General features: G+C 41.6%; 1 protein-coding gene across 2 annotated transcripts in view; it reads left to right on the top strand.

Moving 5' to 3' along the window:
- The window catches only part of syngr1b (synaptogyrin 1b), a 30172-nt gene extending 8246 nt beyond the window's left edge, over positions 1-21926 (top strand). The window contains exons 2-4 of one of the 2 annotated variants that reach the window (XM_080880637.1): positions 16879-17116; positions 18964-19103; positions 21186-21926. In XM_080880637.1, the coding sequence (XP_080736763.1) occupies positions 16879-17116; positions 18964-19103; positions 21186-21401 (594 nt within the window). In that variant the 3' untranslated portion in view covers positions 21402-21926. Of the gene's footprint in view, positions 1-16878; positions 17117-18963; positions 19104-19306; positions 19955-21185 lie in introns of those variants that run through there. The other variant, XM_080880638.1, reaches the window with a different exon arrangement.
- Positions 21927-26417: the final 4491 nt, after the last annotated feature.

The raw sequence follows: 26417 nt of genomic DNA, 5'->3' as shown, positions 1-26417 counted from the left end.
ATAATGTTACTTATTTCAGCCTGGCCTAAAGTATTTGCTTCCAAGAATCCAGTTTCTTGTCATTTTTTAAAGGGGTCTCAAGAAATAGTTCTTAAGGCTTTCTGAAGGTTATAAAGTGTTTTTGTTTTTTTTACATTTTTACACATTCACAGTCCAGTCGGTTCATTTTTGTGACTGCATGTTAAACCACTTAACACTGACCTAGGAATCATTCAAGCACAAAAAAGGCCCCAAACTCAAGGGATAACCCAGCCTGCACATAACAAACAACCTAAGAACAAACCTATTTTAAAGGGTATATTTAGACATTATGTTACTAGCAGCCTCCCAAAGATACATATTTTTCCCTCCATGTCTTTAGTAGAATGTAAAAAAAACGCTAAAGATAAGAGTCTCACTGACATAAAATAGCACGTCTGCTCCAACAATGTGATTCCCAAAGAGCATTTAGCCAAAGACCTGACATTCCCAGCATGGTGAATCCTATCTAAAAGTGGACATAAACTATGAGCTGCTGTGGAAAATTCTTCTGTCCTGATATTTGCTCTGTAATTAAAACACTCTTACGTAAATAGCGTTGGATAATGTTTTAAATTTAGCCATGATGGTGATTAGCATTGCAGAGGTCAAGAGATTTTGTGCTTGATGAGTAACTATTTTATGTCACCAGCACAAACCCGTTGCAGTGCAGGGCATTCCGTCATCTCCTGGTTACTCACACACCCACAGTGTGTCAGCACCTACATGTCAAAATTCAGATGTTGTTCGAAAGCTATTTTAAGAAGCAAGTTGCATTTTTATGTTGTTTGACTGCCTTAATGTGACTGTAGTAGAAATTGTGAACATAAAGTCTGCAGATGTTTGCATTAAATATTCATAAAACTTAAAGCCCTGTCAAATAATGTTTATTATACATCATTCAAATTACTCAGCTTTTTGGCCAGCCAAGCATCCTAAACTCCCCACTGATATAACTTCTTACTGCGGTTGAGATAGATCTTATTATTAAATTCAGTTCACTTATTTCTTATTTCTCACCCTGCGACAGACTGGCGACCTGTCCAGGGTGTACCCTGCCTCTCGCCCTATGACAGCTGGGATAGGCTCCAGCGCCCCCCGCGACCCTGAAAAGGATAAGCGGAAGCGAATGGATGGATGGATATTTCTTATTTATATAATCACACCCATAGTTGCCTCAGTGTACTGTCAGGTTAAGACCCTAAAAAAACAGAACCATTAGCAAGTACTTGGCAACAGTGGGAAGGAAAAACTCCCTTTAACAGGAAGAAACCTCCAGCAGAACCAGGCTCAGGGAGGGACAGCCGTCTGCTGTGACTGATTGTGGGTGATTCTGACTGCTATATATTTGAAATCGCAGTGTAGTGGAAAGTTTTGTTTGTTATAAATCTCTGTTTGGACCTAATTATTAGCATGCATCCAATGCTAAAACAGTTGGAAAATGTAACATCTGTAGTGTAAAATAAGAAGCTGAACGTGGGAACACATCTAATCTGAAGAAACATCTGGTCAAATACAAAGTATGTCTGAAAGCTGCAAAGTGTACCGTATTTGAAAGACCGGCAGGTAACATCAACGTGCCTGTTAAGAAGGTGAACCCAGGAATGGTAATGATGATGATGAAAAGCTGTTGTCAGAGAAACGGCTTTTTGACACTGTGCTGTTGACGTTTTAACTTTTAGCATTTGTTTCGCAGCGCTGAAATGTCATATCAGCATGGTATACTGTAAACACACACAAAACCTTAGTATGTAAACATAACCAACAATTGTCTCACACTACCATTTAAATACTGCAGTGTGCAAGCACTGTGACAGTGACGTCAACATCACAGACAGTGCCAGGCAGTAACCAGCAGCTGTTGTGGTGTGTAAAGTACTGAAAAGGGTACCGCTGGGTACCTGTACTGCTTGTGTTCACAGGTAAATAAAGCCTGAAAAAATGAATCATCTTCTAACTTAACCAACTGATCGTTTTCAGTTTGGTGATTGGTTGAGATTCAATTCAGCATGAATAGTTCATGAGCAGGCTGAACCCTACTTTATTTGGGTATATCATCATAGTGCAGTACATTGATGTAGTTAGTGTCATATAATGCAGGCTGGCTCCAAAAGCAAGTCACTTTCAATAGATTCCTGTGTGTCCAACTTTACATCAGAAATAAATGTATTTACAGAATGGTACAAAAACACTTTTGGTCTCTATGGTTATTTTTCCCATTAGTGATAACCTTATAGAGGGTTGAAGTATATATTGTTAATTATTCTTAAGATTTATAGTTCCTGTTGTTAAGGCGTGGCCCTTTGTAGCCACTGGGCCTCACACCCTTGCTATTTGTGTTGGTGACTTTTGGAGCATTTTGCTTCATGCAAATACCTGATCACGGTTTCCCTTGCAACTCATATGAGAAAAGAGAGTAAACTCTCGTAACTTGAATCATTAAGATAAGACTTCAAATCTCTTTGGCTACAGCCATCTTTGTTCCTTGTCTGTGGACTGGCTGAACACACTACAAAATTGCCCTTTCAGTTTCACTTGCTGTTGCCATTAAAAAAACGTAAAAAGCAGGCCTGTAACTGAATGAGCACCCGTACCAGATTGCAGTGCTACTTTCCCTTGATTCTGTTATGCTTGGCTTTACAAGATTGAGGGACCGTCTGTTTTCTTGCACTGATACATGCTTGTTTTCTGGGCTCGTCTGGTCATGTTCTCACTGACTGCCACCACATTTCAAATGGAAACGAGATAATAATGCCCCAAAAAAAAAAAAAAAGGCACAGAGGCGTATGGAGGAGAGCATTGTGTGTGTGACTGAGTGACTCGACAGAACAGACATCAGAGTGCCGTTGTGCTCTGAACTTGTGTTTCTGTCTGTCTCATTGTGTACCACTGCAGTGGCTCTCCTTGAATTGTACTTTGACAAGGTCTCCTGTCTCTCTCACTCTCTCTCTCATTACATGAGCAGCTGCTGCCATGGTGACAGCAGCAATCAGGTATCCCCAGTCTGGGCTGACATTCTGCAGCAGACAATAAGCCCACACACACACACACACACACACACACACACACACACACACACACACACACACACACACACACACACACACACACACACACACACACACACACACACACACAGAGGATGTAATATCCTCCAGCAGTGATCCTGTATTATGCAGCAGATAGCTCTGCTCACTTCCCACTGTCATAACTTACTTTTACTGATCATTCACTGCATTCGCTTTGGTTTGTTCTCTTCAGAGCAGATAAAAGCTCTGAAGCACATAAAAGGCAAGAATTTGCAGAAATGAACATGTTCTTTCTGGGACGATCTGATTGCATCAACAGTGCTGTCTTCTTTATCTGTACTTACATCATTATGGTAAGCAATAATGGAAATTTCCTCCGTTTTTGCAATTAGATAATATATTAATGTCACTGAGAGCACAGCACACACGTCAGATACTGGTGATGTGCTGCTGAAATGTTTCTTTTTCCTTAGTCCATATTTTAATTACTACCTATATGTCAAAAGAATGGCATAAATCCAAAGGCATTGATGTTAGAAAGCTTTACACTTACTGTCTCAGAGTCAACACGTTCCCCACGTTCCTTTGCTTCTGACAGTTTCTCTAAACAACATGTAACATAAATGGCCATGAAACACAGTGATTGGTCGGGTGTGCCGAGGTTCAAAATAGGCCACATGTAAGCTTTTATCTCAAGTTCTTTTTTATTCATTAGACAACTGTTTGGACACTTGTGTCTAGTTCTGACCTCGATCTGTATCTACCTATTGATAAAATGCTGTCTCACTTCAGAGGACCTGCACATCCTAATAGTCTAGAACGCGTCATGAGAAACAAATTGTTCTACCCTTATTTCTTTTTCTACCTGTTTTGATGGGCTGGTGTTAGAGCTGGGTTATATCATACTGTTCACAGTAATACCAGTATAATGTTAGGCAACGATAAGAAAATGAAATATCGCCATAGAATATGGGTAAAACGCGCATGCGCAGTGCCTTTGTTTTCATACGCACATGGCGGAAAAAGCATGGCGGTGACGGAGAATGAGAAGGGCGAAAGCGGATCGTTGAATGAAACGGATGAACCAGAATTGGTTTGTAAAATGCTGCAACTTCAGTGGTGTGGAACTGGTTTAGCTTTCGTCTGTCAGATACACACCAAAGCACAGTTTTGGTAGAGCATGCAAGCGGGCTGTTGTTATTACAGTGTTTTTCGGTAAACTCGGCACACTTAAAATCAATCCTTTGATTTTCTGAAAAATCGACAGTGCCCCTTATAATCCGGTGCGCCTTATGTATGAATTCTGGTTGTGCTTACTGACCTTGAACCGATTTTATGTGGTACACGGCGCTCGAAAATCTGTCAAAAAATGTTTTAGTGCGAAGCTACGAAGCCGCTCTGCTTGATGGATTGTCGGAGCATTACAGCTATCGTAGGCTGGAGCCTCGCGGAGTGATACGTACTGTGCTTCAACATAATATTACCATATTGTGTGTGTATAACCTCTTTTTAAGTTTTGTGGATATTATACATGGTTATGCTGAGGATATGTCGGCCAATTTCCACTGGAAATGCCTTTTGGTTAAACTGTCAGCAAGGCATTTGCATTTTCACTGTTACATTTTTATATAACTTTAATGCACATAAAAAACAGCTGCTTGTTTAAGTGAAAATACATTGATGGGTTTTTGCACTAATAAAGTTGTGGAGTTGTAAAGTATTTTGTCTAGTGTCAATTATATCGTCAGTTATATCATTATCACAAATTTTCAAATGTATATCGTGATAAATATTTTTGGCCATATTGCTCTGCCCTAGTTGGTGTGTTCTTGGATGGTGGGCTTACAGCACCAACTGTTTTGTTTGCTATTTCTGAACCTGTATTTTTAAAATATGTTCATAATCACAAAACACTTACTGAAGAAAATACATCTAATTTTCCCCCTTTAAGCCAACTTTGCTAAAATCCTCCTCTCTGTGACATCATACAGATCCAAACGTTTAAAAAAGGAGTATTTTACCCAAAACAGAACCAAGCGACCAAGATGCATGTCCTGTTGTTTTTGCTCTTACGTGTTGCTTTCATGTTTTACTCGTTTTTGGTATTTTGAAGGCATCTAAACTACTTGGTTATATTTAAAAATAGATGAAAATGTGGTAATTTACAACTTTACATGTGTGAATTGTAAAAATATTTCTAAAATAAGTTCAAATCAGCGAATGAGTGATTCAACAAAGGTGATAACTTTCACAGGATTTGTTCCTTAAATGTGGGCACGCTATTATTATGAAAAGGCTGCACGTTGCTAACTCACGGTCTGTGCATTTGTGTGTGCATGGCTACTTCTAGTACAGGATTTTGTGAGGTACAGTGAATAGCCGGGTGACATGAGGCCCGGCTCAATTGTCTGGTTCTCAACAATGGATGCAAAAGGCCTTTCAGCCAGCACAACAGCAGCTTTAAATCATTCACAAGCAGACCGATTGAACCGATCTGATTTAGGCCTAGGTAGCAGCTGATATGGGTGCTGGTTTGTGGGTTTGTGGGTGTGTGTTTGTGTGTAAGTGTGTTTCATTGTTGCAATCACGTGCAAATATCAGAATTTCTGCTTAAAGCTCTAAAGAAGGTCTGAATGGAGAGACACAGCAGCAATTTCAAAGGGAGATTCTCAGGAAGCACATGCTTTCACGCACAAATGCACAACGTTTCAGAAGCACACACACACACACACACACACACACACACACACACACACACACACACACACACACACACACACACACACACACACATCTTGTAATCAGCATCGCTAAAGGGCAATTTGTGAGGGACCCTCTGATGGTCACAAGACCAGAGACAGCACGTGGGATTCTTCACAGTGCCTGCTTTCACCACATTCAGAAGCCTTGTGATCTCTCTACAGATTAAGCAGGGTGGGGTACCTTCACCTCACCCAGGCACACACACCCACTCAAAGGAGTCAAGTCACATATGAAACCATGTCACACTATTCACTGGTTATGGTTTCGAAGCTCTCGGGAAATGTTTAGGTGCAGTTCACATTTTTTTGTGCATTTTTTAAGGGTGTTTTTGTGGATCAAGCTCGAATCGTTACACAAGCCTCGTCGGACTTTCGCTGCAAGCAGGAGAGAAAAGCTTTGCAATTCAATCTGCCCCCTGCCATGTGATACCAAATATAATTGTGATCCTGAAGATGGTGCGTGTTTTCCTTCTTAGTGAACCAGGTCACGCCGAGTCCAATCCGTATTTCAAGGAATAGCGTTTGTGCATTCAGTGTTTGTGTCTTTGAAGCTGTAGCTGGAAAAGAAAGAAGAAAAAAAAGAGTTTGAAAGATGAACGCGAGTCCCTGGCGATGAGTTTATTTCCCAGTGCAGATTCTCCGAGCATTTCAAATCCAAAGTGTGTCACATCACTAAAAACTTGTGGCCCTGCAGGTACTTTTGTCCCTGTTACAGATACTCAGACTCCCTTCTGTATTCAAATAAAAAAAGTTAGGGGCCACAGCTGTACATGCTTCATAGATTACTGTGGAATCCAGTCATGCTCGCAATGTGACAGAATTGAGTCAACAGAAGGTGAGGGGTGAACCAGAGACATTGTAATATTGCCTGTATGTTAATCAGAAGGAGGAGACGTGACAGTTAAAGATTCCTGAATGGGAGGCTGGAAGGCTTCTGTTATGGAAAAAATGGTGGTGGAAGTGTAAATTCCTTCATGTGGGACAAAATCATCAAATCTTATAAGCTGTTCTGGTGACTAGTGCTTTAAAACCATCTTCAAATCAATGTATAAAAGTCAAGTAGATTGATTTAAAAGATTCAAAAGAATCTTTATGGTTTCCTTTACTATATCAAAGAAGCGATGACCCTGCAGGTAAGCATGTTAGCGACACTGCGCTTATCTCTTTAAAAGATAAAAGAAGAAGAAGAAGAGTGTGCACGTTTGTACTTCACAAATATCACGAGGACCCAGAAGAGTAGAGTTGATGTGTCAGGCTGGGAGTTAGACCAGGCGGTGAGTCTGTGTATTTAGGGTGTAAATGATCCTCACGCTTCTCCAAACAGACACATTTTGAACAGTTACTGTGCTGGTTTTGGCGATGACACAAAGGTAAGAGAGAAACACAGAAGTGTTGTGAATCCTGCAGTTTTTGGCCTTTTTCGAACTCATCAGAAATCATTTTGGACACCACGTCTTTTATTTTTATTGCACGTGCAAATATGCCACTTTTTCTTTAGCTTTAAACCCAGCGCCACAAATCCGTTGTGTCACATGGAGATTAAATAAATGAATAAATACATGCAGCGTGTTTTTATCAGAGGAAAGAGACTAAGTGAGCAAATAAAGTTATTATTGCTCTGACAATATCCCACATTATGGGATTGGCCTTATGCCTGTGCGTTTGTGCTGCAATGCTTGTGTGTGTGCATTTTCTGACCTGAGTCGTTAAGCCAGCCCTGTGAAGCAGTGGACAAACTGTGCGTGCATTTGAGCTGTGTATGCATGAGTATGTGTGTCGGAGCGTGCTCCTTTTTCCTGAAGAATGCTTGTGGGCATAGGCAGGGCCAGTAACAAGGGGAGATGGGAAAAGACGAGGGGGAGGGAGCAATGATGCAGCCGGTCTAAAAATAGCACCGCCTCCATGCCCCTTCTACCCCCGATGCTTCTCTTTGCTTATCCCCTTCACAATCCCACCATCTCCTCCTTTAGTTCTTCATCATGACAACAACAAAAACTGCAGGTAGATGAATGATGGGATTGAGGTGTTTGAGGTGCTACTGCCCTCCCCCATACATCCTTTAATCAGAAAGAGGAGTGCGTGGCATGGGCCAGAATCCAGAGTGGCATAAAGTGGACCGAGGGAGGAGTGAGGAAACAGAAAGGTTGCGCATGCTTAGTAACAAACTGTTAGAGTTTGCCATCGAGACGCAGATTTAAATGCCAGCTTTCTCTCTGTGCTGGAGCTTTAAAATGGAAATAAGAGTTTGGCTTTTGTTGCTGTGTAGAATGAATGAGTGTTACTCTGTTTATCATAACATAGTCTGCTGAATCACTTTTATTAATGCTTATTAGTATAAGTAATACAGCCAGGGAAGGTCAGTTTTAAGTGCATACTCTCCATTCATTCAGGTAGGTGATTGCTCATAAGCTCATCACCAGTCTGTCAAACTATAACACTGTAGGTGAAAGAGACGGTGGCCATTATTCTGGGGATTCAGGCTTTTTGTCAGAGGCAGGGAACATTTTTTTTGATACAAGCTGCTGTTGAACAAAAAATAGAAATATGCGATGAAACCATGACAGATATTTTTAATAAACCCAGGTCATTGTCCCAGACTCTGTGTCAGTCTGCTGTGCCGTCCACTTAAATGCTTATTAAACATCGAAATACAATCCTGCACGATCTGCGAAGGAATGAAAGCATTATTTAAAAACATAACTCATGAACATGTGCATGGTCATATTCATGGACATGGATTCAATTGTTTTGTCTTTTGTTATGACCCGAGTGAGACTGTTCACAGTGTTAACACCATCACAGTGCAGAGCCGCATCACTGACATGCAGAGGTGGCACAAGTACAGACATTTTGTCCTTAAGTAGAAGTACAGGTACCTGTGTCAAAAAATATTCTGGTACAAGTTAAAGTACCGATTCAACTTTTTTACTCGAGTAAAAGTGAAAAATTACCAGCTCTGTACTCTGTAGCTGGGCGTGGTCTTCTGTGGTGGGGCGTGGTCTGTGGTGCCGCTGCAGGGGAGGCGGATGCACCATCCTCAATCCCGCCTCGCCGGCTTAAAGTCTGCACTGGGTCCTGCAGTATTGGTGTTGGTGATGTGTGTGGCGGCAGCTGTAGAGCTGCAGCCGTGTGTTGGTGAAAGTGTGCAACCGTGAAAGTGTTAATAAAGTGATGCTGAAAAGCACAAGCCTGTGGTCGGGTCCGTCGTTAATGCCACATACTTTTGTGCAAAGCTAACTGGACCTTGTGCTAAGTTATTGTTGTAATAAAATAATATTAGTAGATAGGAATACAAGTTTAATTTCAGTCTAAATTTAATTTCTAATAAAGGTACTCTTGAATCATAAGAAGAACATGAGCAGAGAAAAAGAAGCAAAATAAAAAAATTGCTTTATTTTCTGTTGCCTGCCTTGTAGAGGGTGACTTTGCCTCTAAACAGGAAAACATGTAGGGAAGGGGTTAAAGTGGGATTCAGCAGGTGGGGGAATCAGATGGAATGGCTCAACGTGAGGGAAAGAATCACAATTTCTATTGAGAGCTCCGGTAGATTTTCTTGACGTGCACGCTGTGATCAGCTGATCTGCTGCTCTTTGCAAATTTACAAAACTGATTTCAACGAGATGTCAGCAGACGTTTCACGAGTTTCCCTGGCAGATTTCCATCCTCTGACAGTATACTGCAGAGTCCTTTCACACAACCTTTAAATAACACGGTTATTCTGTCTCAGCATGCGTCCGTACTACCTGCCCCGGGAGTTCTTGCATGTTATCGCGATAACAGCATATGTCCCCCCCTCGGCCAACGCGGATGCAGCCTGTGACTCTCTCCACTCAGTGGTCAGCAGACTGCAAACACAATCACCGAGAGCCCTTCTCATAATATCAGGGGACTTCAATCATGCCTCACTGGACTCCACACTGCCCACCTTCACCCAGTATGTGACCTGCCCAACCAGAGTCAATAAAACACTGGACTTACTGTATGCCAATGCAGAAGAGGCATACAGTTCATCACCTCTCCCTCCCCTGGGCAGATCTGATCACAACCTGGTGCACCTTGTCCCTGTGTATGAGCCCTTAGTGCGCAGGGTGCCACCAGCCACCCGCACAGTACAGAGATGGTCAGAGGAGAGCGAGGAGGCTCTTAAGGATTGTTTTGAGTCGACTGTGTGGGAGGTGATTTGTGATGACCACGGTGAGGACATCGACAGCCTTACTACATGCATTACTGACTATATAAACTTCTGTGTGGATAACACTGTACCTACCAGGACTGTACGGTGTTTCTCCAACAACAAACCTTGGATTACCCCAGAAATTAAAACCGTCCTCAAGCAGAAGAGGAGGGCCTTCAAATCCAGAGACAAAGAGGAGTTGAAAAGGGTGCAGAGAGAGCTGAGGGGACTGATAAGGAATGGGAAGGAGAGCTACAGGCAGAAGATGGAGAACCAGCTTCAACAAAACAACGTTGGTGAAGTCTGGAGAGGCCTCAGAACCATCTCGGGCCACAAACAGCAGAACTCTCTGCCTGGGAGGGATGTGAGATGGGCAAATGAACTGAATCATTTCTTCAACAGATTTGACTCAGCCATGAGGCAGTCTGCAACATCGGCTGCAGACTCACCCACCCCCACTGCTGCTGTTCCACCTCAGACACTTCACACCTCCTCTATTCACCCTGCTCACTCCCCCCCACCCCCAACAACAGCATCCAATACACACTCAACACAAGGCTCCAGCCTGTCTCTCTCAACCACCCAGGTTAGGAGGGAACTGAGGAGGATTAATGGCAAGAAGGCAGCGGGTCCAGATGGCATCAGCTCGAGGGTCGTCAGGTCCTGCGCGGACCAACTGTGTGGGGTGATGGAGCACCTCTTCAACCTGAGCCTGAGGTTGGGAAGAGTCCCACAGCTCTGGAAAACCTCCTGTGTTGTACCAGTGCCAAAGACTTCATGCCCCAAGGACCTCAACAGCTACAGGCCGGTGGCTCTGACATCCCACCTGATGAAGACCCTGGAGCGGTTGGTCCTGGCTCAGCTTCGGCGCCTAATAAGCTCATCACTGGACCCACTTCAGTTTGCCTACCAGCCTGGCATTGGAGCGGATGATGCCGTCATTCACCTCCTACATCGTTCCCTCGCTCACCTGGAGACCGCTGGAAGCACTGTGAGAATCATGTTCTTTGATTTCTCCAGTGCCTTCAACACCATTCTTCCCTCGGTTCTAAAGGACAAGCTGGAGAACTCTGGAGTGGACCATCACCTCACTACCTGGATCCTGGACTACCTCACCGACCGACCACAGTATGTGAGGACTCAGGGCTGTGTGTCGGACAGGGTCGTCTGCAGTACGGGGGCCCCACAGGGAACGGTTCTGGCTCCGTTCCTCTTCACCATCTACACTGCAGACTTCTCCCACAATTCCACCCAGTGCTTCCTGCAGAAGTTCTCTGATGACTCTGCAATAGTCGGCCTCATCACTGATGGGGACGACAAGGAGTACAGAGGTCTGACCCAAGACTTTGTGGACTGGTGCCAGCTGAACTACCTCCAGATCAACGCCAGTAAAACCAAGGAACTGGTGGTAGACTTCCGCAGGCACAAGCATTCTCCACTGCAACCACTGAACATCCAAGGTATGGACATTGAGGCTGTGGACAGCTACAGGTACCTTGGTGTTCATCTGAACAATAGACTGGACTGGACTCATAACTCAGACGCCCTCTACAGGAAAGGGCAGAGCAGGCTGTACCTGCTGCGGAGACTCAGGTCGTTTGGAGTGGAGGGCCCACTCCTGAAGACCTTCTATGACTCTGTGGTGGCTTCTGCTATCTTTTATGGTGTGGTCTGCTGGGGCGGCAGCATCTCTGCTGGGGACAGGAAGAGACTGAACAGGGTGATCCGAAGGGCCAGCTCTGTTCTAGGATGCCCTCTGGACCCAGTGGAGGTGGTGAGTGACAGGAGAACGGCGGCTAAGCTGTCATCCCTGATGGACAACATCTCCCACCCCATGCAGCAGACTGTGACAGCACTGAGCAGCTCCTTCAGTGGGAGACTGCGGCACCCACGGTGTGGGACGGAGAGATTTTGCAGGTCTTTCCTCCCCACTGCTGTCAGACTCCATAATAAAGACTTTAACTGATCAAGCACACACATCCATACATATGCAATAATACTAAGTGCAATAATCCTTTCTGTCATCGTTGTATTTTTACTCAGTTGTATATAGTATTTGTATTTGTATTCTATTTTTATCTTATTGTATATTTATTTTATTTTATTCTACTGTATATAGTATTTTATTTTATTCTATTCTGTACAGTTGTGTACTGTATTTATTCTTATTGTATTCTAATTTTTGCCTCATAACTTTTGCACTGTCCACTTCCTGCTGTGACAAAACAAATTTCCCACGTGTGGGACTAATAAAGGTTATCTTATCTTATCTTATCTTATTGATTTGCAGCGTGTTTCACAATATGAAGAAACACAATGCCACATTCAAAAACACGAGGACTTACATGTAAGCTTTAACTTTACAGTTTATCAAATACGACTGAGCATCCTTACCTCTAAATCTAACCTCCCTTCGTCCTCTCCTGTCCGGTCTTTGAGTGGAGTTAGCGCTCTCTCTCTTTTCTCTCGCTGTGAAATACGGCGGCTGGATCGTAAGCTAGCAACACAGCGTGTGTGTTTGCTGATGTTTGATGAGGTGATATAAATGTTACATTTGTAATTACCTGCCATTTATAAAAGTTACTCCCTTTATGCTCGCTGGGTAAAGGCTCTCACTGTGGTTTGCTGGAGTCCCAAAGTCTTAGGAATGGCTTTGTAACCCTTTATAGACCGACAGACGTCACTGACTTTGTTCCTCAGCCTTTCCTTTAGAAAAAGCACGAGGCATGATGTGTTGCTTTTTGAGATCTTATAGCCTGCTTGTCATTGTCAGACAGGTTTATCTTTGGGTTATCTTTTTCTATTATTAACATTTGTTTGATTATCTGAAACAAAGTAAGTAAAGTCTGACAAATATGCAAACGACTTAGAAGTGCAGTTGTTTTTATCAGTGGGACGCTATAGGTTAAAGCTTCACAACCCACAGATAAAAAATGAAGTCATTGTGACTTGATTTTAAACTTTTGTCCTTCACATAATCTAACTGATTGTATCTAAAGAGAAAAGAAATGCCAGTCTGTCAAATTTAATAGAAAGCAAGAACTCAATGTCAAATGAAATCGGGGTTTCCCAAGCGTGGACCGGACAGTAGAGAGAAGCTGAAGGGCTCAAAAGCAGATAAAGAAGGAAGGAGCTGAAGAAAAAACTGTGCCGTAATCCCACCGTGACTGGCATCCCTGTCTCCTCCCGGCCCGGTAGCTAGCCTTCATGATCAGGGCTGTCAGAGGAGGTACACTTTGCTTTGTATTCAGTCTTTGTATCGCTGTCATTTATCTCACACCCAGAGACACGACAGCTGGGTAAACTGTACACACCAACCCAAGGTTCAATTCTAGCTTTTTATCTCTCTTTTTACACTGGATCACATTTAGAGATACCCTCTGAATCCATCACTCACCACAGCAAAGACCACACACAGACAAACATAAACACACTCTGCCTCTTATCCAGACAGAAAAAGCTCCCGGGAGGTTTGGTCTGAGGGTTTGTCAGCTGGATGAAGTTGTCTGATCTGCTGTTAGCAACTAAAAGTAGCATGCTACACAGTTTGTACTGCATTTGTTGCCATGAGAATATTGTTTCGTGATACTGCACTGAAGAGGAGCAAGGAGAAGAGGAGAGAGGGATTTGATGATATCTTATTAACCTGCTCCTGTTATTGACTCCATTTTGTATCCCTTTGGGTGTGCGCTCCTTGAGGCAAAGCGAGACAGACGCAGAGAGGAAAATAAGGGAAAAGACAAAGGAGAGAGGGCTCAGATGCTATCATAGTAACCTTGTCCTTTCTTTGGCTCCATTTTATCACTGTCAGGGTCCCTGCCTCGACCTTAACAGACTACTGCAGGAAGGATAAATCCTCTCCAGCATGTTCAGCTTTACAGAAGATCAGTATTACAGTGCCAGTAGCAAATACCTCCAAAATGACATTGAAATGATGTTCTGTAGTAGATGCAGTGCAGGAGCAATGAATGCTATTGTTTTGGGTTAACATTATAAGCATGTGCAGGCATGCCGTACAAGATTATGTACAGGAAATAATGGATGAAAGAAAATGGATGGATGGATCTCCCAAACTGCAGCTCTTGCGTGATGTTCCTGGTCTGCAGTGGTCAGTATTTATCAAAAATGGTGTAAGGAAGGAACAGTGGTGAACCAGCAACAAGGTCATGGGCGGCCAAGGCTCACTGATTCACGTGGAGAGCGAAGGTTGACCTGAGCTACTATAGCTCAATAGTCTGTGTCCTCCTCTCCATTACATCTTCAAAACTGTCCAGTTTGCTGCCAATCACAAAATCCATCATTTTGCTGCACACAGTGAAGGATCTCAGCTTCCTCAGTGTTGGTCTTCCCATTTAGCCCATTACTTGTACCTCAGTATTTCTGTAGGTGACACACTCTGGTGATCTACTGAAAGTCTAAGCTCCACAGTCTCCTGTGGAGCTACTGTACTGTGCATCACCAAGCCAGACAGAACAGAACCCATTCTCATATAATGTGCAGCATCTCATGATTTACCGCAAGGGTTTTCTTTTATTTCCTGTCGTTTCATTCTCATTAGCAGCGGCTCAGTTGTGTTTAATGCGTTTTAGAAGTCAAAGAAGGTGATTCTCACCATGCAGCCATTATTACAAGCATCGTATCACCTGTATGTTCATTAGGTGGAACAACCAGAAAGTTTGCTTTTGTGTGTTGCTGTTGTGTTAAATTGCAGTAAAGAAATGCAGCAAAATGCCAGCTTCTCAGAAAAAAGAGGCATGTGAGCAAAACTGTTTGAAGAAGACACGAGAAATGTTTAATAAATGATAACTGCAGGATTTCTGTGACAGTATGGGCTGAAAACACCAAGCTAAAGCTATTTTTTCATTACCCAGTCAGTCTAAATATATCACCCTACTGCAGCAAGTAGGAGTTTTATGGCCTGGAAATGGCTTTTATGAAACACTCAGAAAACATGCAAACATAGAAGGCAGCACTGGAGCACAAATATAAACTAGAGATGGCACGATACCACTTTTTTATGTCCGATACCGATATCATAAATTTGGATATCTGCCGATACCGATATGAATCCGATATAGTGTTTTTTAATCAATAAAACTGTTTTTTTAATATCTTGCTGCATTTTGTATAGGTTCATACTCAAGTTTAAATAAACAACAACATTAAAGCTATTCTGTTATACCTGTATGTAAAAAATACACTGCACCCAAAATATTTCATAGTTCAGCAATACTGATCAATCTAATAAACTTAAACCTGCTCCATCCTCCCTATTCTGGTATTTTAAAGAGTACTTAGCAGAAATATTAAGCAACCTAACTAATAGGGTTGCAAACTCCCAGCAAAAAATAAAATAAAATAGGGAACCACCCCTCACGCTCCACCTCATGATGCTTAATCGACGTAATCAACTTTAATTTGATGCAGTGTGAAAAAAAATGCACAGAAATAAATTATTTTTCAAGAATAATTAAATAGATTCAACATCTTGCTTCAACAGAACTGCAGACTGCACAGATGGTATCTTCCCAAAGGAAAAAGTAATATAGCTTACTAGGGTATATTAGACTTAACAGTTACTATATACAGTAATGGACTTTGGGTGTAAGATTCAGATAATTATTTATTAAAAGTTCAACATTTTAAATGAGAATAAGAAAGAAAAGTATGTCTTTGTGCCCCCTTCTCCCTGTTAATGCCCTATCGGCCCCCCTGGCTAAACTTTGCTAGATCCGCCCCTGCACAGTTACCAGCGTCAGCTACATAGAAAAAGATCCTGGTGTAGAAAGTAATGTTAAATAAATTCTAACAACAGCTTATCAAGCTTAAACGTGCTGCTGTTGTTCAGCTGCTGGTTTCCTCTTTCTGGCGCGAAGTGGGCCAAAAGCAAACAAGAGACACGGAGTCGCGACAGAAAAGCCGATCAGCTGATCATTAAGCAGTTTCACGATTGAAGTAGCAGCAAGAAGAGGCAGTCGCTCCAGGTATTGGTTGTTAAGCTTAACGCGGGAATGCTTTACAAACATTCAGAGATGAACTTACACACTTGCTTTACTTCTCTCTGGGATCACTTTCTCAGAGATGAAATGCTGGTTTGGTAGCAGGCTTCAACACACAGCTGCTCTATCACGTGAGCACACTGCTCCGACGTGCTACGGTTATGAGCCGAGTTACGCCGTGTAGCAAGTTTTGTGAGGTGCTTTTTTTATATTTAATGGATCGGATTACATTTTTTTATTTCTCTCCGATATCCGATCCAGTGATTTACGTCAGTATCGGACCGATACCGATACGTAATATCGGATCGGTCCATCTCTAATATAAAGCAGGAAAGTCAGATTGATGGTTCTCTTGCTATTTACACTCAGTCAGCAGCATGGAAATATTATAAGGATTGACACAATCTTGGTAAAGACAAACAATGATATACGAATGGTTGGTTGTCTCTGTAAAGAACTAGTGACACTACACGGGGTGTACTACACTTCTCGCCTAGTGCTGTCTGGGATAGGCTCCAGCCTTTGGCAATGCTGTGTGGACATGAAGTTAAGAAAAGCCATAGTGGCACCTGTTTGTGAAGTTCCCAGAAAAGTTTGACGTGTACGAAGTGGGACGCCATTTGAATACTCGACTTTCAACTTTTGAGCAACCAGGTGGAGGCAAATGTGACGACACTCATTCCAAATGCTCAAAATATGGAAACATTGACTTCTGAATTCAGTAGCAAACCTCAAAGCTGCTTTACATATAGAAGCACTTTACAGAGCCACTATGGTACACACTCAGTTCAGATGTTCTAAAGGTGCTGACATTAAATTCTGTCTTGTAAACTCTACCACAGTCCTGAAAGTCATATCTGTTCGTGCATTTTCATCCCTTCTTCTCTCCTTTCCAGCTCTTCTCCATTGTGATCTTCGGCTGCATCGCCAATGAGGGCTACATCAACCAGGCCAAAGAAGAGGAGGAGTACTGCATCTTCAACCGCAACCAAAACGCCTGCAATTATGGGGTGTTTATGGGCTCCATGGCATTTCTTTGCTGTGTGGGCTTCCTGGCTCTGGACATCTATTTCCCTCAGATCAGCAGCGTCAAAGACCGCAAGAAAGCTGTGCTGGCTGATATTGGGTTGTCAGGTAAACACATTGTCTTTTCATACCGTATTTCTTTACAATACTTTATAGTTGTGAAGTATTTTGTTTGAGTTTGGATTTTTACCTTCAGATGTGCTAAAGCCTCAGTTACACAGACCTAGAGACTGGTTTGGGGGACCATGTGCAATCACATGCAAGTTGGTGAGTGGTTGCTGTCTGTCGCCGGGTGATACTGGCCGCAGAGATGGTGCTGCACCAAAAAACTTGATTGATTGGTCGGTAGCAGATTGCCAACTACTCATAAAAATCCCGCCTTACTTCTACGAGTCAAAAGGTGCAAGTTTTACTTTGAAGGTGAGCGTGCTACATTTCCAGTTTGCGCCACACTTTTTTCAGTTTCACAGTTTTGCTTGGGGAGTAGTTGGCAAGTGTTTGCAAACAAGACTTCATCTTCCATCTACAATACAGTAACTGTGGGAATCTGCTAGCAACCAAAGCAATCACAAGGGTATTTGCACCGTATACCTCTTTGCGACCAGTTTCGCATAGCAAGCGTCAGCAACCACTTGCTATCTGTTCATGGAGTTCACATTTCTTCCAAGCAACAGGTGATTGCCAATGAGTCTCTGGGTCTGTTTGTCTGGAGATCAACAAAGACTCCTACAAACAGCTTTCATAAATACCTAAATTCACTTCCCATGGATGCTCGAACCAAATAGGCCTTTTTCTGTGCAAATTATCCCAGCCGCTCAAAATATACTACCTAACAAAAACCTGTCAGCGATTTTTGTAATGTATAAAAATGCCGTGCAGTTAGGTTTTTACAACAAAAGGAGAGATGTGTGACAGGGATAATAAGTAGACAAGTACTCATCTGACACTAACAAGTCTCTGAGATGTTGTGCGTTGGCGTCCCTGACAGTGGCTTCCACTACTTCTCCACTGCACTGCTACTGCAATGAACTCAAATATAATGACAGGACAGTGAAGTGTCGGATCGGTTAATGAGGTAGTTCCTGTCACAGACAGAGTTCGCCCTCCCTGTTTTTGTCACCTACACTCTCTGACTCTCTGATTTTCTTGCCGTATCTGTTGTAATATGAGATGGTTTCCACACTGAAGAAATAAGGGAACCTGATAATCCCTGGGCATTTCTGATTAGGCTTTATACATTGCCTCCACACTCCAGCTCTTTTAATTTCTCTCTCGTCTTCCAGTTTCCCCCAGCCAGCAGGAAAAAATCATATCTGATTTTATGAGTGAATCCTGCTGTCTGACTGCTCATCTTGCATACCACAGGGCTCATTTTGGGGCCCATTGCTGTTCTCAGTTGATTGCCTCCACCTTTTCATTCTTATGCTGACTTAATTACCTGCTTTAGTCATCCAGCTGTGGTACCTGAGCTTTGTTTTTCTGCACTATGTGTTCGACAATTTGAGAAATATCTCTTTTTTTATGAGAGTCTTCAGTAAAACAGTTCTTGTTTTGTTAAACAAATGGCAGCAGGAACTTAGCCTAGCTAAGCTAAAAGAGTTGAAACAGGTGGGAACGTTTAGTTTGGCTTAATTACAGTTATACAACATATTCATCAACCAGTAGCTTATAGGTGAAGGTGGTGATTGGCTGAGTTTTGTCATCTTTATAAGACAGCTACCTATTCTCCCCTGCTGTTAGTGCATATTCTAACTAAACAGCCATGCAGATGTAATCTAATCAAGTAAGTACTGTAAATACTTAAACTAGTCTTTTAACAGATGAATTCAGTTGCAAACATTGTAATTTGCTCATATTGAGTTGCAACACGAGTTCCATTCTGTTATTTTGGAGTTAAGCAAGAGGAATTTCTTAGCAATTTTACTCCGAATCTCTGTTTTTTTTTCTTATTCCAGCATTCTGGTCCTTCATGTGGTTTGTGGGTTTCTGTTTCTTGGCCAACCAGTGGCAGGTGTCTGAGGACAACCAATTTAAGGAGAGAGGGGACGCTGCCCGAGCAGCCATCACCTTCTCCTTCTTCTCCATCTTCACTTGGGTAAGGACCTTAATGGCCTGATGCGGTGCTGTAACCAAAGACGGGACTGACAACCTTAAACCTTGAATCTTATTTGGCTTTTATCCTCAGCTTGCTTATATAGCCAGGGAGCTATATAAATGTGTCTCCCTTCATCTTTTTTTTAGTACTGCTTACTGTTTCTGACATGTGAACTCATGACTGTACAAATATTGTTCCAACAGGGGGCCCAGGCTCTCTTCTCTATGGAGAAGTTAAAGAATGTGTCATTTGAAGAGGAATACACCAAGCTGTTCCCTCCTCAGCCTCATCAGTCTTTTGTTTGACTTTATCTTCTCTCTTTGTTGCCTTAACCATCTGCAGCAGGTCCTACACGCTCCTCTTTCTTTACTGAGACTGCACTTGATTTGGGCGCCCTCTTACAGCAAATACTGCCGTTGCTGACACAGAGACATAAAAGCAGACTTACTAATCCAAACACCTCCAAACACCCACATTAACAAGCAGGCTGACCTTATCATTCATCAGCGCAAGACACTCAACAGCTAAATTTACACATGTGCAGCTCTAAATATCTCAGGTGTGAAATCAGAGCTTTTTCTGTTGGAATTTCATGAAAGACTCATTTTATTTATGAAGAAAAGCTTCACCAAATTATTTTTTTAATTTTTTTGTTGAAACAGATGTTACAGTCAGAGTATCTGCAACACCAAACCTGGAGCCCTGAGCAATTGCTGTCTCAGTTTTTAGGACTGGACACCATTTTTTCACGTCCTTAATTGTAATGAGTTTTTATAAAATTATTAATTGCTTACACCCCCACCCCCTAATTTTCAGTTCCTCACTTAAATGAATAATTTGATATATACTTACTCATAATCTAGAGCACATTGCAGTGTTGAGATGGTTATTTTCAGATATATTATTACACAGATATGTTGCACTCAAAATCCTCAATTGAAATCAATGGGAGAATTCGACAGCACTCAGACGTTGGTGGAAGTGTAACTTATAGGGGATGTTTTAAGCCTTTTCTGTTGTGTAAGATCTAATTGCTGACTCTATGTACTGCTGACAAGTGAAATGAAAGCTAATTTAGCTAATGCTTAGTAACACCAAACTTGTTTCAAGATGACCGACTTTGTTTATGTGCTGGACAGTTTCTCCAGTAGGACTTCAGGCTCAATCAATCAAGCAGAGAAATGTTAAAGAGCTTTCTGTTGGAAGATGTTAAGTTCAGATGGAGCGAGAACTGTTTCGCCTCGTTTACAGTGAGAACACAAGCTAAGCTGAGTCGTCTCGCTACAGACTCCAGCATATTTAACACATTTTATAGGGGTGTCAGTTTCCTCTGTGTTTGCACACACAGGCTCCCTCTTTCACTTTCATTTTATTAAATTTAGATGGTAGAGGTGTGTTAGAGCTTCAATTTTAGTCATTTAACATTTAATATTCATTGTCTTTTATGGCTAAGTTTTATTATGCGGGTGCTAATAAAATGTTCTATATTCATATTTACAAAAAAGTCTGAAATATTCAGGGTTCAGTCCATGTAACCCAGACTACAATGAGTGCAAATTTCCTCTAAGTATGTGCTGTGGAACGTTTTCTTTTGGACAGTTAGCTGGCCTGATGCGCTGTCATGTATCGACTTATAAAATCAAAAAAGGTTCAAAAGTACTGCAGCTATTCAAGTGTCTGCAACATCTGAGCAGTCGATAATAAAGAAAATCTCCTCGTGTAACTTGAATCATTTTAACTTTCTCTGTGTTGCTCTGTTTTACCTCTGGCTTGTCCCACGATTTCCTTTCTGAATTATCAACACAAGAGGAACTCGTGCTCTTCTTCTAGAGCTACACAATGTACGAGCAGCGTTTTTTGTGCTGCTGCTTGAGGAAGTAATTCACTGTGACTGATTCACTAAAGCTGTCTAATAATGTTGTCAAGCTTTCCAGCCAACTAACCACTGTGTCCTCCTGTCTTTTGTTGTCTGACCCCTCCCTTCCTCACACTAACATCGTCACGTCTCTGTTTCATCATCTGTCTTCAATCGCCTCCTATTCATCTCCTCGTCCTTTCCCATTTACGATCCTCATCGCCAAGGCGGGCCAGTCTTTCCTGGCCTTCCAGAGATACAAGCTAGGGGCCGACTCGGCCCTCTTCTCCCAGGACTACACAGACCCCAGCCAGGATGCAGCCGGAGCCCCCTACACCTCATTCGGTGGGGATGACCTGGAGAGCCCGGGAGGAGGAGGAGGCCAGACCAACAGTGACGGGGCCTTCGATGGATCCGGAGGCTACCAGCGTCAAGAATACTGAGATGTTAGGAGACATTTATGTATGCTGATGAAGTTGTCCAAGGTTTCTACTTCAAAATAATATTTGTGCTGTTTTGTGTTACACAAGAAACACTGAATCCATTACTTGGTGTATTGGGCAGATCTTTTATCACATCCTAGATCCAACAACCTCAAGTTTTGAGTTGCAAATTTATTGCTACAATTTACTGTTTTTATTGTTACGTGCAGGGGTTAAAGTGGGATCTGGCAGGTGAGGAGACCTGAAGATCGGGTGTAGCGGTGCAGCATGGGGAGAAAAGATTTACTTTGAAATAATTCACATAAAATCCTTGTTTGGTTTTTGAGTTCCAGCAGATTTTTCTTTGTGTTCATGCTGTGACTCGATATTCACTGTTATTCACAAGATGTAAGCAGCTGCATGTACGGCTGATTTCACCTAGACAGTAAAAAGTTAGTATAAAAAGATCGGATTCTATGAGTAAGTGTGCACCACGCCATCACCTTAAATGTAAATTGATGTCTGCTACACCTGATGTAAGCTAACACCACAGCCTATAACAGTCTAACACAGTGCATCATTGTAAGCTCTATCACAGAACTGCAAACTAACTACACTAACCTGCAGTCTTTGACTGTCTAAAATGAGTATGCTTCAATTAGTTTGACAACACGTGTAGATTTTAAAACTCTGAAACCAATTTTATTACAGCTTTAAATTTCATCTCTGAGATGAAATTCTCTCTGGGAAGTACACTAAGTTGCTCCATTTATTCTCCTCGTCTTTAGTGCGAGGAAGATGCTGAAGTACCACGACCACAACTTTACATCTGCACCATGAACACATCACAGGGATGAGAAGGAAAAGGGGACGTGTTAATGTGTAAAAGCTCTGTGGTGTGTTGTTATTTTCTTACTACTGAGCAAGTGTCTCCAGGCCATCACTGGAAGTAACACCAGGCTGAAGCATAAGAAAAATGAACTCATTCCACAATCATTTATTATTTATTAACTCAAGGTAGGGGAGACCGGGGATAGTTGTAACATTTTTGACATTTCTGTCTGTAAATTGGAGCTCTTTTAAGGTAGTGGATTCAAAATGTAATGCAAAGTATTTACATGTCTCTGCTATTAAATAATGCAGCTATTTTCTCTGCAGCACAATTACCCATTGCATGGTATGGCCTCAAACACGAAGAGTGAAATGTTACAATTAACCCCATAGTCTGGGTTAGTTGTAACATATCCTGGGGTAAAATGTAACACAATGAAATAAGGGTACTAACAAAATATTAACATGTAATCTTTGTTTATTCAACACATGAATGCACTTACATCCATTTATGTAGCTATGTGTGTGTGTGACAGAATGCAGAAATCTAGCTTTTGAACATATTCCAACCCTCCAAAAAAGACAAATTATGGAATTTTCTGCAGCTGAATATTTCATTAATTTTGGTTGGTCTTCCTTGAGTTTGGCCTCATTGGCTCAGTGGGCATTGTAACCTACAACTTTTGCACCAATTTTGAACATAACAATGAAGCTGAAAAAATGTAGTTGTTCACCAGCATCGCAATTCCATTACTTTTTATCCTGGCTTACCTTGGTGTGGTTTGCAAAGTGCTTCAGAAAGATGAGGAAATCTGTTTCTTGCACCCATCCTGATTTATTTCCACTACCAGTACTTCCTACTGGTCCATCTCTGACACAGAGGTCTGCATAATGTATGTGTGGGGAACACAAACAGTGAAGTAATTGTGTTGCCAATGGCATTAACCGCATATACAAAAGTGACCAGTGAACCTCTCTCTGCTGATGTCGTTGCCCCAACTTGTTTAATATACGTTAAAGTAATAGTGTGGTAAGTTGTAACATACATTATTGTTACAACTAACCCAGACTGTTACTGTTACAACTGACTCCTATAGCCATGAACTAGCTAACATTACAGCCAACGGCTAAAACATTAGCACTAAAGACCTACACAGAATATATCCCCATAGACATACAAATAACATAATTTAAGTTTGATGGGTTTAACTGCAAAACAGATAATGCTATTACAAATTGAAATAAAGTAGAAAAACTTACTTTTTGGCATACAAATTACTTTTTTTCATGTTAAATTATCTGTGTTTGACAAAATGTGCTGATTTTTCACATGTGATAGCAGAACTGAGTTGGGCATGCACAGGATGAGTCACATCATTTGAAACTTAGCCCTGATTGGAGAAATTGGAAGTGTTACAACTGACCCACGTTACAACTATCCCCGGTCTCCCCTACCAGAAAATTGTTAAGACCCACTTTAACCCCTGGTTATGTGCACAAAATAATGTGCCTGTGACAATAAATAATGTAAAGAAAACATATTATTAAAGGTCAGTACAACAAAAAAAGAGCGTACTTTTAAAAAGAACAGGGAGAGATTATGACATTTTACATTTAAGACTTACACCAACGATCAGCTCAGTTGACTTTGTGATCTTAACAACAGCCTCTGCATTTAGGTGGTGATTTTTATCCCATGTGACAAACACTGTAGTAATCAGAAGAAGTTAATGTCATCAATTCTGGCAAGTTTATCTGTCTTTTTGTCAAAAAAAAAACCTCCACAAAGAAATCTTGGGCATCCCCCAGATTTTGGATGCATAGGTAACAGGTGGTGATCTGCAGTTAGGCAGACAAACATCAGTGGGTTCACTTCATCCTTGGGAAGGAGCTACAGAGTGCAAACACGCCAGGTTTTACTGGAGGTGTTAATTCGGGGTTTGGGGGCAGGGCGTGGATTAGAAACTATCGGCAGGTCACCCTGTAGCTGATCAATGCTTGTGACCACACTGCCTTCAACTTGTGAGGTCTTCAGTTGGTCAGCAAAATAAGTGCGATAGCTAAAACGCTCCCAAACAGACACGCACGCACAGGTTCACAGCCTATCGATGCTGCGAACACAAGTTTTTGCTGACAGAACTCGTCGATGGGCCATTACAGGATATCAGCATAGATAAACAAGCAGCAGTGGCGTATCAGGCAACTAATCCCCTCCCCTGTATAATGAGACTGTGTTTGTATTGAAATTTGTCCTTTTTTTCTTTTTTCCTTGAAATGTTTTTATGTTTCCCTGTGAAGCTTTTTCTGTCCTCAATTGTTGCCTTAGTGCTGACTGCCAAGCAGAATCCATCACGCAGGAACACAAGCCTCCACAACACACTGATGCTCTCTTTCAAAGTCTTAATGTACAGCAAAACGAATTTGGTCCTGTTTTGTCCTTGAGCACGTCAAACCACTTTACAAAAGCAAGCGTTTGTCATCAGTATAGAGCGTTCCTTATCAGCAGGTCTGCGGAAAACTTGTGTGTGTTTTCCGCTCGTTGTCAACAAATCTGCAGGCATCCTCAATATTTATGAACATGCATCGCTCCATTTTTTTTGTGCTCCATTTTTCTCCAGTGTATCTGTCTGTATAAACATATGTAAATCTATAATTGAGTATATAACAGTGTTTGAAAAAGATTCTGCTTTATTTTAGGGCATTAAGTTAGTTCTATATTTAAAAAAGACAAAAGAAAGAAAGCTCTGTGGTCTGTTGAGTGTTATTGTGATAAGATATATGGTGAGGTTATCCATGCCTCATCCTTTGTGTTGCTCTCAAGGTAAGGAGAAGTTTTTATTTTGGGGATAACAATATTAAATATTAAAATATGCATACATATATATGGCTACGGAAAATGTGACCAAATTATCAAAGTATATATGCACATATATACTTTATGCTGTACATCTGTGTAGATGTAGAAATGTGTGATGTTCCTCTGTGAAATGAAGCAAATTAAGATTAAAGAAAAAACAATTGTGTACAAATGTATGTTTCTGATGTGGTTTTAACCAATAAAAATAAAGAAAATACTGAACAAAAATGCAAGATGAGATGAGAATCTCTGGTGTTTGGATTACAGTACTGTGCAAACTTTATGAGCCAACCCTCAGAATTAAAATACATTGGCAGTGTGTGTGTGGTTGTTTTTGTGCTGAAAAATGAATCCTTTCCCAATCAGACGCTTTCCCGATGCTATTGTATCTGGCTCAAGGTCTAATAGTACTTCTCTGAGTTCATAATTTTAGCAGTTTTGACAAGATCCCCACAGCCCTGATTGAAATGCTGCCCCCCAAAAAGGACAGAGCGTCCACTGGGTTTTACAGGTGGCTGTAGACACTCACTGTGATACCTGTAGGCACTGATTTACAGTCCAATCGTTTTTTTCTTTTCTCTTCCCTTCCTTAAAAATGGCTTCTTGTCAGCCACCCGTTCACTCAAACAGTTTCTGATGAGGTTTCGTTGAACAGCAGATGGATCAACGAAATGACTTACAGATCTTATTCATCTCGTGTAGATATTTTTTAGGCCTGCCACTTCACATCTTGTCCTCCTCTTATCCAGTGTCCTCACATTTTCTGAGGGCACACTAAACATATTGCTGGGATATGCCAGCAACAACAACAACAACAAAAAAAAAAATCACTCAATGGCAAAAGAAATATTTTGAAAGACTGTCAGAAAGCATGGAGAACTATTGCTGAAGACCACTTGATGTGGGGGTGGCTCAAGATTTAAGTTCTAAATGTTGTATCTCTCTTGAAAAATATCAACTTTTCACCTGGGGTGAGCTTACTTATGCAGGAAACGTTTATCCGTTTATTTTTCAAAGCTGTAAATGGTCACAAGCAGGCTGGTTAGTCCACTATTTATAAGACACAGCTCCCCCTGCTGGCAGGAGTTTTACCCGCGAGTTCAACTGCAAGACAGCTTTTAATTTAATGCAGTTATTCAGCTTTTTTTTTTTTAACTTGCTCTTTCTTTTGTTTTAGTTCACACAGTTAACGTACTTTTAAAATAGTTAATTCGAGAAGAGTAAAGCTGCTAAGCGCATGTGTGGCTAATTTTATAATATGGAAAAATAGATAGTCTAAGCACAAAATACTAAATTAAGAATGTGTGCTACTTTTTTGGAAGGGCGATTGAATATATAGAAGTTTAGTA

The sequence above is a fragment of the Rhamphochromis sp. 'chilingali' genome (assembly GCF_963969265.1).
Source record: "Rhamphochromis sp. 'chilingali' genome assembly, chromosome: 4".
Lineage (NCBI taxonomy): Eukaryota > Metazoa > Chordata > Actinopteri > Cichliformes > Cichlidae > Rhamphochromis > Rhamphochromis sp. 'chilingali'.
This window is presented reverse-complemented; position numbering and strand designations above follow the sequence as displayed.